At 43.0% G+C, this 15798-nt stretch overlaps 1 protein-coding gene across 7 annotated transcripts in view; it reads left to right on the top strand.

Annotated features, from left to right (window-relative positions):
• The window catches only part of MPP2 (membrane palmitoylated protein 2), an 81269-nt gene that overhangs the window by 52207 nt on the left and 13264 nt on the right, over nucleotides 1–15798 (top strand). For all 7 annotated transcript variants that reach the window (XM_039333093.1, XM_039333095.1, XM_039333090.1 and 4 more), the window contains 2 exons: nucleotides 12180–12311; nucleotides 14451–14556. In XM_039333093.1, the coding sequence (XP_039189027.1) occupies nucleotides 12180–12311; nucleotides 14451–14556 (238 nt within the window). The remainder of the gene's footprint in view (nucleotides 1–12179; nucleotides 12312–14450; nucleotides 14557–15798) is intronic.

The following is a 15798-nucleotide window of genomic DNA, read 5'->3' as shown; positions in this document are numbered from 1 at the left end:
GGGTTTGAGGGAAGGCCTGCCTTAGCACTTGGCCATGACCAGCCCTGTTGTTCTTTTGCCATTCCCTTGTCCCCTCCTGACTCTCCTGATGGTCTCCCATCCTATCACTGAGGATGCTTTGGTTACAAAGCCAGGTCTCCTCACATGGAGAAGGATTGGGCCTCCCTCTGACCCACACATTTTGCCCTCCTGCACACACTATGAGCAATCTGGCCAAGGAGAGAAAGCCAAGCAGCTGAGCCTCAAGGAGAAGCTAAATGCAGCAGTGGGGTGCTTGGGGAAGGCTGGGCTGAGCTGGGCGCTTGCCCTCCACTGCCCAGGGCTCTGGGTAGCCTGCACTGCCGGGGGTCCTCCGCGTGGCCTGAGAGCAAAGGAACTTCTACCGAAGAAATTAAAACCGGTACTTTTTTCCTTTTTTTTTTTTTACAGTTTGTAACATTTTGTTAGATTATGGAATAAAATACAAAAATACAAAAGCAAATAGTAGGAGATAGTGGGGAAGAAGAAGGGGGGGGAATGTGAGGGGGAGAAGGGAAAAAGAAAAGGTTATTGACTTCCGACTTCCTTTGTTGCAGTAGAATGAAGCATTAACATCGAACCTCAACTTTTTACTTTTCCATAATAGTATAAACTAGCCATTTCTATAACAACAAATAAATCTAATCAGTAAAACCCAAAATCCCGCCTCTTTTTTTTTCAGTCATCAAATTTTTGACATCTTGCTAAACACTGGTGATACTCGAATATTGTCATGTCCTAAAAGTGGTACAATCTGTGAAAAGGTTGAAAAGCTCTGCAGTAGGGTTTTTAAAGTGTTGATAAAAAGATTCCCGATTTATCTCTTGGAAAAAAATGATCTCCAATGCATCCAAGTTCACAGGGATTTCCAAGGAAGCCAATATATTTGAGCTCAAGAATGTATCCATTTTTTCAATTGATTGTATTGCTGTTCAGTTATTTCTGAATTATCGAAACTTGTTAAATAATGGTTGCAAGGAGTAATTCAATTTTGTTTTCATTTGATTCACTAAATTAGAGTTAGGAAATCTGATGCCTTTCATGTGTCTCTATAAACATTTTAAATTAAAAAAATAAAATTAAAAAGTACATCAATGTATATAGAGGTGAAACAAGGGACTGTTCCAGGAAGGGAAAATGCCAGAGATTCCGTAACACCTTAATACAGAACTTGAATGGGATCATGGGCCAAAGTGAATGAAAGTGACATATCAGAAATCAACATGTGTGTTTATTCTAATTGTAGCTGAATGCTGTCACTCTTTAATCCTGACAAGTTCTGCTTAGGGGAAAGAGACACATCTGGGGACTTAGCCTGTCCTAATCCTCCCCGCCCCTGTTTTATCTTAGCCAAGATACTTTTCATTCTGCTCTACCACATGGAGCTTTCCTTATGTCATGCAGAGAGATTTAAACACGAATTAATGCATGAGTGTTTGGGGCAAAGTGGTGTAAGAATTTAATAAGCAGATGTCAACTCAGTTATGTATGGCCCACTAATGTCATCATGACAATGAAAAATTACAGTTTTCCCACACATTCCTTTGCTAATATAATCCTAGACAAGCTGGTAACTGCTATGAGCAAATTCCTGCTTAGAAGTCAAAGCTTTAAACTGAGCTGTTCTTCAGCATAAACCAGTCTTGTCTCATAGTTCTTCAGAGTACAGAAGAACATGAAAAAAAAAAAAAAACTTCTTAGGGCACTTCAAAACTGATCAATACTTGTTTGTTTGCCATATAAGTGAGTACCACTATCTGTATAAAAATTAACCCTAAACCTGTATCTGAACATATGTGTTGAGATTATAAATCTCATAATGCCCCACCAGTATGACCAAAAGAGGTTCCAGTACTTGTGGAAGGAGCAGGCTGAGAAAGATTGGAACACAAGATTGGACTATAAAATCAGATTAGTACATTGCACTTAGCCAAAGTTAAATAACAGTGGTTTATTCAATAAACTACAATTGGTAAAATTATACAAGACCATAAATCAAAACCAGATAAACCACACTGTGGCAAGCTCTTGCAGACATTTGTTTCTTGTCTTCCATTCTCCAGTTCTATCCAATCCAAACTTATTAAATTACCTTTAGTCTGTTGCATGAAACCTGTAAACAGGTGTTATAAAACCAAAGCCCAGATTCTTTTCTACTGCCAGTGTCTATAGGGACATTCATCATCAGTGGATTACCCCTTTTTATTTAAATTTCTGTGGAACTCTAATAATATTTATTTGCATTATTTGTTAGATAACCATGATAAATCTATCTCTCCAAAAAAGAGCAAATTTTTGCTACATTATGTGTAAGCTTTGCCCATTAATAGCCTAATAGTAGTCATTGTTATTAGGGGTTAAGTTTATTTTTTTTATGAATATCTTTTTATTAGACAATGGCTGAAATCAAGTTTCTGTCTATCTAGATCAGGAGTGTCAAACTCAATTTCATTGAGGGCCGCATCAGCATTGCGATTGCCCTTGGGGGGCCGGGTGGGTGTGGCCAGGGTAGGTGCAGCCTACTGGGTGGGTGTGGATGGAGTGGGTGTGGCCTACTGGGTGGGCATGGCCAACTCTACATCGTTCACATCAAGGGTGCCTGTGGGGGCCTGGGCAGGAGTGGGACAGATCTGAGGTCTCTAGCAGAAGGGGGTGGGACCAGGGGAAGTGCCAAGGCATGGTCCACTGGAGGAGCCTCACTGTTCCTCTCAGGCCATGTGGGGGGGGGCTGGATGGTGGTGCAGGCTGCCGGGCACCCTGGACAGCAGAGGTCAAATGCCCAGCCTAGCCCTCAAGCACCCGCAGCACCAAGCCCAGCCCTACTTCCCAAGGGGGCGCCCAGCTGCACTTACCTCCTCCTCAAGGCTGCTGCTGCTGTACTTGCTCTCCTCAGCCAGGTTGCTCATGATGGGTACAAGGGCAAAGTCAGAGGGAGGCCCATTTCCTCTCCATGGGAGTAGACCCCGCTTTGTATCCAAAGCTTCCTTAGCAATAGGATGAGAGATCCCCAGGATAGGCCAGGAGGAGGGGGCAAGGGGATAGTGAAAGGGCAGTGGAGCAGGACTAAGACAAGACCCCCCCCTTTCCTTCCTTCCTTCCTAAGTACAGAATGGTGGAAAAATATTTGAGATAAGGAAGGAAGAAACACAGCTGGGGAGGTGTCACCCTTTGTGAGGAATGAAGAAATGCACCATCGCCTGGAAGTGGCCAGCACAGGGCCCTCACCTACTTCACATATCTGGCTTGGTGGGCTCTGGGACAGGGGATGCCATGCGCAGTGTGAGAGTCAACATTACCTGCACAATGCTGCCCAGCCCCCAGGCTGCCCTGTCTTGGCAGGCAGCGGAGCGCTCTCCTCACAGCGCCGAGAGGTTGAACTGGGTGGTGTGAAGCTGCCTGCTAAAACCGGGCAGACTGAGGGCTAGGCAGCATTGCGCTTCTCATCAAATTTGCGCCACCTGGCTCAGCTCTTGGTGCTGTGAGGAGGCACCCACTGCCTGCCGAAACCAGGCAGGTTGGGACCTGGTTGGCCTCGCGCTTCTTTTTAGATTCATGCCGCCTGGCTCAGCCTCTTGGCACTGTGAGGAGAGCACCTTGCTGCCTGCCGAAACCCCTCTTCCGGAGCCCATCAAACCGGATAGGTGAAGTAGGCAAGGGCCATTTGCTGGCCACTTCCAGGCGATGGTGCATTTCTTGATTCCTCACAAAGGGTGACACCTCCCCAGCATGCACCCAGGGGGCAGGGCCGACAAGGCAGGGGCTGGTTCCTCACTGTTTCCAGACGGCCTTGTGGAGCTAAGACTGAATGTGTTTCAGCATAGATGGCCAGGGTCAAGGCAGAGGGGGCCATTCCCTCACTGTTTCCAGGATGGCTTCGTGGACCACATGAAACCACTTGTGCGAGCCGCATCCAGCCCCTGGGCCTTGTGTTTGACATGTCTGATCTAGATCATATGTCCCTGACTTTTTTAGGACCTGGACATGTGCTTTGGGCATCACCTAAATTGGTTGGAAGGTGACGGTTCTAAATTTTTTGTTATGATAGATATAGCCAATGAGTGAATACCAGTTTACCAGAAAATAAATATGTAATCTTTGCTATCCCTTCACTTGTTCAAATGTACTCTGTCGTTCTCAGTTTACCATTATCTTTTAGGAGGAGAAAGACAGGAAGGTCAGAAATCAGCTAAGCATGATTGTCATGCTGAGTGTTGAGTCCTCAGCGAATGGCAATAACTTCACGAAGCATTTGGTAGTTTCAGGAGCCTCTTTATTGTTGTTCAGCAGCCCTGTTACAACGCCGAGGCACAGAAGCCTCTCTCCTTCTCTTAAAGACAATCCCTGGGCCAAACGGCAACATTTGGCGCGCTTTGCACTTCACGCATGTGCGTGAGTGCTGGCGCCAGCCAGTCTAGTCCCGGGCAGCTTGCAACTGCCCGGGACTGTTGCAACGTCCCAAGCCTGCCTTTGCAGGCTCAGGACACAACACCCCTCCCCCCCGGCTAAAACTACAACTACATGAATAGTTACACGTGACCTCAACACGAGCGTGGGAGCCACACTAGCTCCATGATACCAAGCTGTAATGTTTTGGGTTTCATTTCCCATTGTTCCTTATTCCAACCTTTCACAGGAATACCCTCTTACTGTTTCTGCTTTGCCAGCAGAGTTACAAAATCTTCAAGGAGATCTTTTAGCTCTCTGTGACCTCCGAATTCCCTGGCAACCTCCAAGCATATCTTGTCCAGGAGGTGCTATGTGTTCGCCCCCTTCCTTTGACCCTGGTGGTCCCCATGGACCGTGCCCCATTGCCTGGCCTGCTTGCTTGCCCACCGGGCTCGTCAGGCCAGGACTTTGTTCTCTCCATAACCTGGTTGACCTGCCTAGTTGCAGGCTCTCTGGCCCTTCTAGAAGGCTGCCACTGTTGGACAACTCTGTAGAGCCTCCCAGGTCTACCCTAGACCTATCATGAGGCTGCCTTCCTCCACTCCCCAGTTCCATAGTAGGGCTGTCTGGAATCTCAGTACTGTCCCAAAACTCAGTTGCCCCCTCTGTTATGCCGGAGGTGTCAGAATTGGGATTCGGCCCTCCGACCACCTCCCTATGTAAATGCCCCTTTCTGGGAACAGTGGCATTGTTGGGCCAACTCTCTTGCAAGGTGTGAGTTATTAGGATGCTCCCGGTTATTCTCCCTGACTGGAGTGCTGAATGGTGTTGGTGTGTAATGATTATGCCCCCGGGGTAACTCTCTGGCTGGAGTAGGCACTGGTGCCTATGTTCTAGCTGGTTCCCACGAATTCCTGTTCGGAGCACTCGCGGAATCTTGAAATGGGCCGTCTGTGGCCTCTCTGTTGGTGTCTGGCTGCTGCCCACACCCTTCCCTTTGCCCGTAGAGGTCCCCCTCTCCCCCTGGAAAAGACCCAGGAGTCTCTGCAGATGAGTCCAGTCTCGTACGCAGCTGGTCAATATGCCATCGCAGGATACGACCGTCATCCAGGGAAACCTCGTAAGACAAGGGACCTGTAACCTTGCATACTATGGCAGGGACCCACAAGTGACCTGGCCCGTAATTATGGGTCCATACCAGGGCACCCACTAGCAATTGCCTAGGTGCCCTGGGTTGTGTAAACTTGGGAGGCAGTCTGTCTGGGTGCAACCGGTCAAGCTTAGTAGTCAGTTTGCGCCCCCAGCGAAGTTCAGCCGGGCTCTTCCCAGTAGAAGTTGAAGGTGTGGTGCGGTAAGCAAGTAGAAAATCTGCCAACCTGTGATGCCAGTCCCCATATGTCAGGTTTTTTAAAGCATCCTTGGTGATGCGGACCATCCGTTCAGCCATACCGTTGGTGGAAGGGTGGAAAGGTGCAGAGGTGGCATGACGAATCATGTTGGCCTGTAAGAAAGCTTGGAATTCGGAAGAAGTGAATTGAGGGCCATTGTCAGACACCAAAACATCCAGAAGCCCATGTGCAGCAAAAATCCCCCTCAGTACTTGAATAGTCTTTGCAGTGTTGGTGGAAGAGACAGGTACAACCTCAAGCCATTTTAAATGGCTATCAACCAGGACCAAGAAGAATTGACCCTGAAAGGGCCCAGCGTAATCGATGTGCACCCTAGACCATGGAGACTGTGTTTCCTCCTATCTATGCACAGGAGCCTGGGGCATTTCTGGGCGTGAGCGCTGACAAAGGTGGCATGCGTGCACCTTAGCTTCAATTTCCTTGTCTAACCCAGGCCACCACAAATGGCTGCGCGCAAGCGCTTTCATGCGTACAATGCCAGGATGACCCTCGTGAAGGGAACCTAAGACCCTAGACCTCATTGAGGTAGGAATGACAACTCTGCTGCCCCACAGCAGACAACCCTTGAAAGTGGATAACTCGTTTCTCTTAAGCCAGAAACTCTGAAACTTGGCTCCTGGACAACTCTCTGGCCATCCAGACAAAACCCAAGACAAGACACAAGAGAGTGTGAGATCTGTGGCAGATTCAGCAGCCACATCCCTGGCATTTAACGGTGACTCAGGCAATGCCTGAATTGAAAGGATATTGATGGCAGGGGCAGGATCAGCCTCTACTACTTGCAGGGGTAATCTACTGAGGCCATCAGCATGGCCCATTTCTTTCCCAGGTTTGTGAATTAGAGAAAAATCATAGGCTGACAGAAAAATTGACCATCTCAGCATTCTGGGGGAGATGATATGGGGAGTTTGTTTGTTTATGGTAAACAGCCCCAACAATGGTTTATGGTCAGTGAAGACTGTGAAATGTCTGCCATACAAAAAATCATGGAATTTTTTAATTTCAGCAACAACAACTAAAGCCTCCCTGTCTATCTGGGCGTAGTTTCGCTCAGCAGAAGACAAGGTTCTAGAGTAATATGCAACAGGAACCTAAGTTCCATCCGGCCTAAGGTGGCTGAGTACTGCTCCCACCCCATAAGGAGAAGCATCACAAGCGATGCACACAGGAAGAGTTTCATTAAAATGTGCAAGCACATTGTTAGATATAAGTAAGGCCTTAACCTCATTGAAGCTTGCTTCATGTGTTTGTGACCACTGCCACATTGCCTGTTTGTCCAGAAGCCTATGAAGTGGTTCAGCTACATTAGCCTTGTTAGGAATGAATGAATTATAGAAATTCAAAAGGCCCAGAAAAGCCTGTAGTTCGGCCTTAGACTTAGGCCTAGGAGCATGCATGATGGCCTTTAATTTGGACTCAGCAGGATGAATCCCATTGGCATCAATTTTGAATCCCAGAAAATCTGTAGAAGGCACCCCAATTTTACATTTGTCCTTCTTGAGTTTGAGGCCCGTTTCCCAGAACCGCAGCAGGACAGCCCTCAATCTCTCAGCTAAATTTTGGGTGGAGTCTCCAGCAATTAAGACATCATCAAAATAGGGGCAAACCCCTAGTATACCCCTCAGTGTGTTTTCCATTATGCTTTGGAAAATTCCAGAAGCCACATTTATTCCAAATTGTAGCCTCTTTACTTTGAATGCCCCCCTGTGGGCTACAATGGTTTGTGCTACAGCAGCAGCTTCATCAACAGGCAACTGTTGATAAGCCTGAGCTAGGTCAAGCTTTGCAAAAACACGCCCCCCCCCCTTGAGGGAGGCCAGGATATGACTGACTACAGGTACAGGATAGGCATGTTGCTGCAATGCCTTATTAAGAGTGCATTTGTAATCTGCACAGATGCGAATGTCCCCATTAGCCTTAAGAGGCGTGACTATGGGGGTCTCCCAAGGACTGGAATCAACAGGTTCTAAAACTCCTTGCTGAATCAATTTGTCCAATTCAGTATCAATTTTCCCTTTTAAAGCAAAAGGAACCCTTCTTGCTTTTACTCTAATAGGAGTGACAGTGGGGTCTAGTTTTAAGGACACAGGGGGCCCTTTGTATGTGCCCAGCTGTGGGCTGAAAACATCTGCAAATTCTTTGCAGACTTCCTGTAGATCTACTGTTTGCAAGCTATTGAGCCCTGTAACATGTATTCCCAAGGCCTCAAACCAATCGAGTCCTATGAGACTCGTTCGCTCATCCCCCACTATCAATACATCTAATGGACCTTCAAAATCCTTATACTGTATGTTAAGGGTGGCCTCCCCCTTAACACACACTCTGGAGTTTTGAAAGTCTGTTAACACAATGTCAGAAGGCCTAAGCTTGGCCTGAAATCCACTACCAGAACAAATCTTTCTGAATGTATGTATGGAAATGATTGAAAGTGCAGACCCAGTGTCCAGTTCCATGACCAATGGAACCCCTTGCAACTTCACTTTAAGTGACAGTTTCTTCTTGATAGGCTTCTGTGTACCTGTCCTATAAATGGTTCTTCGTGAAGCACAGAAACCCACCCTGTTTTGGCTGGGGACCCTGGTACCTTTCAGGCGCAATTCTTCTCGGGATTGTACCTTCTGACAGCCCAGACACACAGCTACAATGTGGCCTTGCTTTCCACATGCTCTACAGATAGCAGAGCGAAACCTGCAGTCGGTCCTCTTGTGGCGACCTCCACACCCGAAGCACTTGGGGACAGCTGAAGACTTTTCTTTGCCTTCCTTCTGCTTCCCTTCTTTTGTTGGGTAGAGACAGCCTACTTCTTCATCAGGATCCTCTTCCGAGCTCCCTTGGACTCCCTCCTGGTGCACGGACACAGCTTCTGGAGTACTTCTGATAGGCCTCATATTCTTGATTGCCCCACCTGCTGCCTCTTCTGCAGTAACCTCTCTCAAGGCATCTTGGAATGATAAGTCTTCTTTGGCAAAAAGTCTCTGCTGCAAGTCTCTATGTCTCAGTCCACATACAAATCTGTCTCTCAGCCTTTCTTCTAAGTCTTTAAACTCACAAGGCTTAGCTGCTCTTCTCAATGCAGCAATGTACTCTTTAGCTGATTCACCAGCCCGTTGATCCCTCTGTTCAAAAGTATGGTGCCAAGCAATGACAGACAACTTGGGCTGGAAGTGTTCCTTTAGCAATTTCTTTAAGTCTGTGTAGGTAACAGATTCTAGAAGTGCAGGTGCTGCTAGATTTTCAGCGATCTCAAATGCATCTTGACCACAAACACACAGCAGGGTGGCAGCTTTTAAGCCATCTTCTCTCACTTGATTGACCTTGAGATAATTTTCTACTCTGGCCACATAAGACTCCCATCTTTCCGGATGCGTAACATCGAACTCGGAAAGTCTTCCTATCTTTGCCATCTTCAGTAATACAGGAAGGGTCTATCAGCCAGCTTACCTCCAACGTTTGCTGTATTGGCAGGCAGTTGCTGAGTTTAACGCCGTTTCCTGCTGCTTCAGGACTCCTGAAGCTTACAACTGTTTGAAGTAATTGTAAGGCATCCCATCCTCGTCACTAGTGTTGAGTCCTCAGTGAATGGCAATAACTTCACGAAGCATTTGGTAGTTTCAGGAGCCTCTTTATGTTGTTCAGCAGCCCTGTTACAATGCCGAGGCACACAAGCCTCTCTCCTTCTCTTAAAGACAATCCCCGGGCCAAACGGCAACATTTGGCGCGCTTTGCACTTCACGCATGTGTGCGAGTGCTGGCGCCAGCCAGTCTGGTCCCGGGCAGCTTGCAACTGCCCGGGACTGTTGCAACGTCCCGAGCCTGTCTTTGCAGGCTCAGGACACAACACTGAGGATTATTATTTTTTGGGGGGGAGTTAAAAATGTTACTAAAGTTTGCATCTTTACTTTATACTAGAGCCAAGTATCTTTTTTTTTTGTATAGAAAAATCTATATACTATTAAAGATAGGAGAAGCAAAGAGCCATATGCATTCCATGAGTTCTGACTGAAGGTTCATTAGTGTCCCCACATACCATATTGAGGACTTCTGTGCTAGCTGCTAATACACCCTTCTTATTTCCCATCAGTGAGCATAACAAACAGATGATAGCTAACTAAGGCACACAGAAATCCAGTAAGGTTTTTTTTTCTATGTAAATGCATTTGTAAGGCTATACTTGTGTGGAGGAAGCTTCTCTAGCTATAATTGAGTACAGATACACTTTACTATGGTGGAAAGGTCAATTGAGAATGGGTAATGTATTTAACTTTGGTGCTTCAACCTTTTTTGGAAGGGGGATAAAGATGAGATGGATGAAATGGCCATTGCCTGCCCATCACAGGGGGATATTTGAATTCCAGTTCAGAATGACAGTTGTGGATACAATTTACAACAGAGAAAAAAGACAGAGGAAAGGGTTAAACGTGGCTTCCAGTTAGGTCCTCTGTTATCAATTGCCTTTCCCCCTCACTGTGGCCTTCCATGCTTTGCTTTCACCAGCAAAATTGTCAAGCTACAGCTACATGAATTAACTTTTACTAAATTAAAAGTAGCCTCACAATAAAATATGCCCTATCATTTTCAGCCTCTGCCTTGGGCTTCCCTGCAATTTATGCTTGGACAGTGACATTAGTCTAATTTCAATGTCTCAGACTATTCCTACAGCACATGTATAACTATTTTCAGCCAATGAAACCCCAGTCTCCATTTTCTTTTCCAATGACCTACACATCCATTTCTCTTTTACTATACAGACAGAATTGAATTCTCAATGCTATGCGTTGTAGAAATGTTGAGGGAAAATCCAGAAATGGAGATTTGAGGAAGAGATGAGCTGAAATTTCTTTCTACCTTTGTTGTTGAAGAAGTATAGAGTCTCAGAGTTCCTTCGCAAATTCCAGTCTTTGTTCCATCTCTGCAAGCTTTTGTATGTGGAGGAAGAGGAGTGTGAATGAAATGTCCTGTACAGACAAGCTCAGATACGACAGTTTCTCTGGAGACATCAACGGTTTTGTGCTGGCTGGAGTGCAAATAAAAGGAGTCTATGATGCAAGAAAAAAATAAATAAAAACCCTACATGTGCTTTTTATTTGCTGCCTTCCACTGCCAGGATCCATTGTTCAAAAAAGAAACAACTGGCTATGCTCTTGTTTTGTGGATTTTTTTTTATTGTACTCTATGTAGGCTATGACTTTGATTGTTGGATTGTTGTTTTAGGTCACAAGAGGGCTGTTGTTAGCAATGGAGAAAAGTTACATCAAGCCATGTGCATAAGCAATCTCAGTTACCCCAATGTATTCAGATGAAAGTGTAGCTATTAATACGGGTAGCTGTTTGCACACTTCTTTGGATTTTGAGGTGCAATTCTGGGTTGTGTAAAAAAACATGAATTCTAAGAAAAGCAGCTGAGAAAAAGATGTGGATCTGGATGTATTAGGAAAATATACTCATATTGGTCAGAATAAATTTGTCCCTGAATATATCTATAGTGGAGAAAATACAGGAATGAATTACTGCATTCTTTATTGCTGTTCTTGATGCTACTATGTTCAGCTGTAAGCAATTTATTAATAAATAGTACCAAAGGAAAAGCAACCTCATCTCCTCTCGCTTTCATCTTTCAAACAATTTTACTGCACTAGCTTTACATTCTGTATTCCTACTTTTGTGGAGCCAATTGTGCAATATACGGTGAATCTTGATTTTTTTCTTCTGACCAAGAAAAATGTAGTAGAGCCAGGAGTCAGTTTTTCTGGTGCTTACCTTGTTGAGGCCTCTAGAAGAATTATTTCCAAAGCATTACACTATATCAAGCAAGTCAAAGTAATCAGGCAACAATACTGGATCACAGAATGCTTAACAAGTCAGTAACAAATCTCAATACACTAAAGATCTCCAGGTTTTGTTTGTTTGTTTCAAACTTGATAAGTTAGAGTTCAGTGACTCTTGATCAGTTCTTTGATTCTCAGTCTTCACAGTTCTTCTTATCCAAGTGGAATAAGGAATGAAGAGAAGTTCGTAGCCTTAGAGGGAGTGAAGAGTTATTAATTTATTTATAGTTGTTATGATAAAACTTGGAAATATATTTCTTTTTTCTGTTCTTTTTATATTCCAATTTTTTCTCTTTTTTCTTGCACTTTTTACTTCTTTCTATTCTATTTTTTTCAATATTATTATTATTATTATATTATATTATTAACAATTCTTAATATATATTATATATATAATATATATATAATATTATATATGTATATATTATATATATATATATATATATATATATATATATATATATATATATATATATATATATATATATATATATATAATATGAAACAATTCTTCTAACACAACTTCCTTTTCTTCCCTCAGGTATTTGTGAAGGCACATTTTGACTATGATCCAGTCACTGACAACCTCATTCCATGCAAGGAAGCTGGTCTGAAATTTGTAGCTGGAGATCTTCTTCAGATTGTCAATCAGGATGATCCCAACTGGTGGCAGGTATAACCCTTGTGTCTGTTGATGAGCCATGTGTAATATTGGGACTTGATATAAGGTCCAGCAAGGAGAAAATTCAGAACTCTTGTCACTAGGTAGAAGTAGGCAATTGACTAACGTAGAATGTCTTTAGAGTAGTAACAGCTTCCTAATTATTCTTCCAGAACCCTCAGCCATGCCAATGTCTTAAGAGTTTATTTTTCATTCCTTAACTAGTATGCTATTTGTAAGTATAATGCAGAGAGTCCTGACCAGTTCCTAGTTTATGTAATATCTGTTCCTGGAATAGAAGTGGAGAATGGGGACAACACACATTGTTTCAGGCAGCAAAATATTTTGAGCCCTTCTTGGTAATTTATAACTGTTTACTAAAAAGCTTAGTACTACTGTAAAGTTAACAAGCTTCAGTTCAAAGGAACGTAATCACAGTCTTTTTACGTTAATCTCTTTCTGTAGTTGTATCTAAGGTGGTGTTTAATCTGTCTTGTTAGTGAGAGAGTATTTTGGGTGGAACAAGAGAAACAAATTCACAGTAAATTGAAATCTAAATGGAACAGAATAGAACCAGTAATCCTCCCAACCCCTTCCCACTTAGTTAAACCCCTGATGTTTCCATCATCTCTCATTTTTTTGTGGTGAAGTGCCAATTGCCCTACTTTCTAGCTCCCTTCTCTTATATGTTAAGAAATTTTCCCTGCTCATTACTGGTGTATGTTGGAAATTTTTCCAACTTCTGCCAAGCTATCTATTGGGCTTAGAAATATATCATTTTTCTCAAATTTACTCTGTTCTGGATTGTTATAAAAGAGGTGTTAGAACACATTAGCCCAGTGGTTCTCAACCTTTTTAATGCCGCGATCCCCAACCGGTCGTAAGTCGAGGACTACTCAACCGGTCGTAAGTCGAGGACTACTCAATTGGTGCAGCACCGTTTGCAGAATGGGACTTTTGGCAGGCTCAGCAGGGCAGAGACAGCCTGGACAATTCCTATTGGCTTTTGAAAGCCAATAGAATTAGACTCTATTCAAGAGAGTCTATTCTATTGGCTTTCAAAAGCCAATAGACTAAAAGGGAGTAGCACAGCTAAGGAAAAGGGGGAAAAAATGGCGGACTGCGTTGTTTGGCGACCCCCGTGAAATGGTCGTTCGACCCCAAATGGGGTCCCGACCCACAGGTTGAGAACCACTGCATTAGCCAGAAGGCAATATAATATAATATTAATATTAAACGGAGAACAATATGATGATGCTGCCACTGCTGCTAAACGCAGATATGAAGATGCTGCCATTGCTAAAACCTGAAGTGGAGTACGGAAAAGATGTTGACATCAATACTTTTGACAGAGTTTGTTAAATATGAGTTTATACTTTTTGTTAAAAGTAGTTCCTAACAGTTTTCCACATGGCTCTTGAAATCAAATTTGAATTAGGGATGGGTTGAGTATTACCTATACCGTATAGGCTATATGCATATTTTGCATGATTCTTATCACAGAGACAGTAATTGATCTTCCTCAAAGATATATAAATTTAATATATTTTGAGATTGATGCACGCTGAATTCTGCCTACCACTTGGTGGCAATTATTTGGAATATCTGCCACTGCAGCAAGACCACTCTTGTTCCCATTAAATCACCCCATTATTCTTTCTTCCCATGTGGCCTAGATGCAGTGAGAGAATAAAGTTGTGGGTTCATAGAAGATGGGCAAAATTAGAAATTATCTCCCAATTGTATAAGCATAGAAGGATAGAGAGTAGCATAGCCTTGCTACCTATTTAAAAAGCTCCACATATGAATTTTCTTGGAACTTAATAGAAATACGGAGAGCCAATGCAAACCACTGAAGACAGAACTGGGCAGGGAAATATAGGCCCTCTTGTAAACCACACACATGCTTGAGAATTTTACCAAAGTTTATCTTAGTCGTTAAAGAGGTTTCTAAAGCACAGAATCTAAAGAAACTAAAGAAGTTTCCTTAGTTGATGAAGAAGTTTCCTTCATTATACTAAATGGAAACTGGTAGGAAGAAAATGCAAGAATTTTTCTGCCTGGTCCTGTCTGTTTAAACAAAGGAAATGCCTGTTGAGCACCGAACTTGACCCCTATTTCAGATGCTCAAACCTCCCTTTGTTTTTGCAGGCCTGCCATGTGGAAGGTGGGAGTGCAGGGCTGATCCCAAGCCAGTTGCTGGAAGAGAAGCGCAAGGCTTTTGTGAAGCGCGACCTTGAAGTCACACCATCTTCAGGTAACAGGCAGAGATCCTGTCAGCAGCAGAATTGGAACCACTTAGGAACAAGGAAAACAAGATTCTCTATAATGTCGACAAGACCAATAAAAAATTAGTGCTACACGTCCATATTAGTGATCTGGCTACAAGCATTCATGAACATCAAAGTGTAAAGAACACAAGACAGCCTTGCTGGCTCTGGTTTAAGGCCTGTTTGCTCAATGAGCAACCAGATGCAACCCAAAAACTCATAAACAGCATACGAGGGTGATAGCATCTTCTACTGCTACTGTCCAATAGTTGGTATTTAAGACATAGTTTATTTCCTTCTGGTCTGGAGATTATATAAAGCTATCAGGATCAGGAAGCCAGTGTAATAATTTTTCCTCTGTTTTTTTTTTCTTCACTATCTTTCAAAATTGTCTAAAGAATTGATGTTATCTCAGCATTTTTGGCAATGAATTGTATAGTTTAACTATAAAAGTATTATTTTTATCGGAAAAAAGGATTAGTATCTTCCCCACATAACTTTCTTCCATTCAGCAAGCTTTATAGTTAATGGAACTGAACTCAGCCCTCCTAGGGCTAAGTGAACATTTTAATCTTTATGCAACAGTGTTTATTCTCTCTGAACTTTCTCTTGGGGGAGACTTTGAGAAGAATTCAGGTTTATTTTTCTTCCAAATTTACAAGTTTAAGTTCTGTTTGTGGTTAATTTTCTTTGCTTTCTTTCTTTTTTAATTTATTATGAGTTTATGTTGTACACCACCTAATTTTGGAGACTTGAGTTAAGCAGCCCTACAAATCTTTATTTAACAAATGTGATCATTTATTTAAACCTTTATTTATTTAAAGGTGGGTAAATAATGTCACTAACAGATAGCAGATAGCAAAAGGTTGCATTACTATAGTTCATAAAATGGAGATCTCAGTGAATATTCCTTAATGCACTTTAAACAATGTGCAGTGATTGAATTTTTGACTGCTGAAGTCTCTCTATTTGGGACAAAAATGGATAAAAATAGTGAACTGGGAAAAGCTGATCTCTGAAATCAAGAACAAAGTATGTTGTTCTTGACTTATAACCATTCTTGTAATGACTATTCAAAGTTACAATGGGGCTGGAAAAGTGACTTATGACCATTTTTCACGATTACAACTATTGCAACCCAGTTATGTGATTAAAATTTGGATATTTGACCACTGTCATGTATTTATGAGAGTTGCACTGCCTCAAGGTCATGCGATCACTATTTGTAA

This window comes from Crotalus tigris, unplaced genomic scaffold, assembly GCF_016545835.1.
Source record: "Crotalus tigris isolate CLP2741 ecotype Arizona unplaced genomic scaffold, ASM1654583v1 scf7180000024472.5447098, whole genome shotgun sequence".
Classification (NCBI taxonomy): domain Eukaryota; kingdom Metazoa; phylum Chordata; class Lepidosauria; order Squamata; family Viperidae; genus Crotalus; species Crotalus tigris.
The sequence above is the reverse complement of the archived record's forward strand: the minus strand, read 5'-3'. Positions and strand labels throughout refer to the sequence as shown.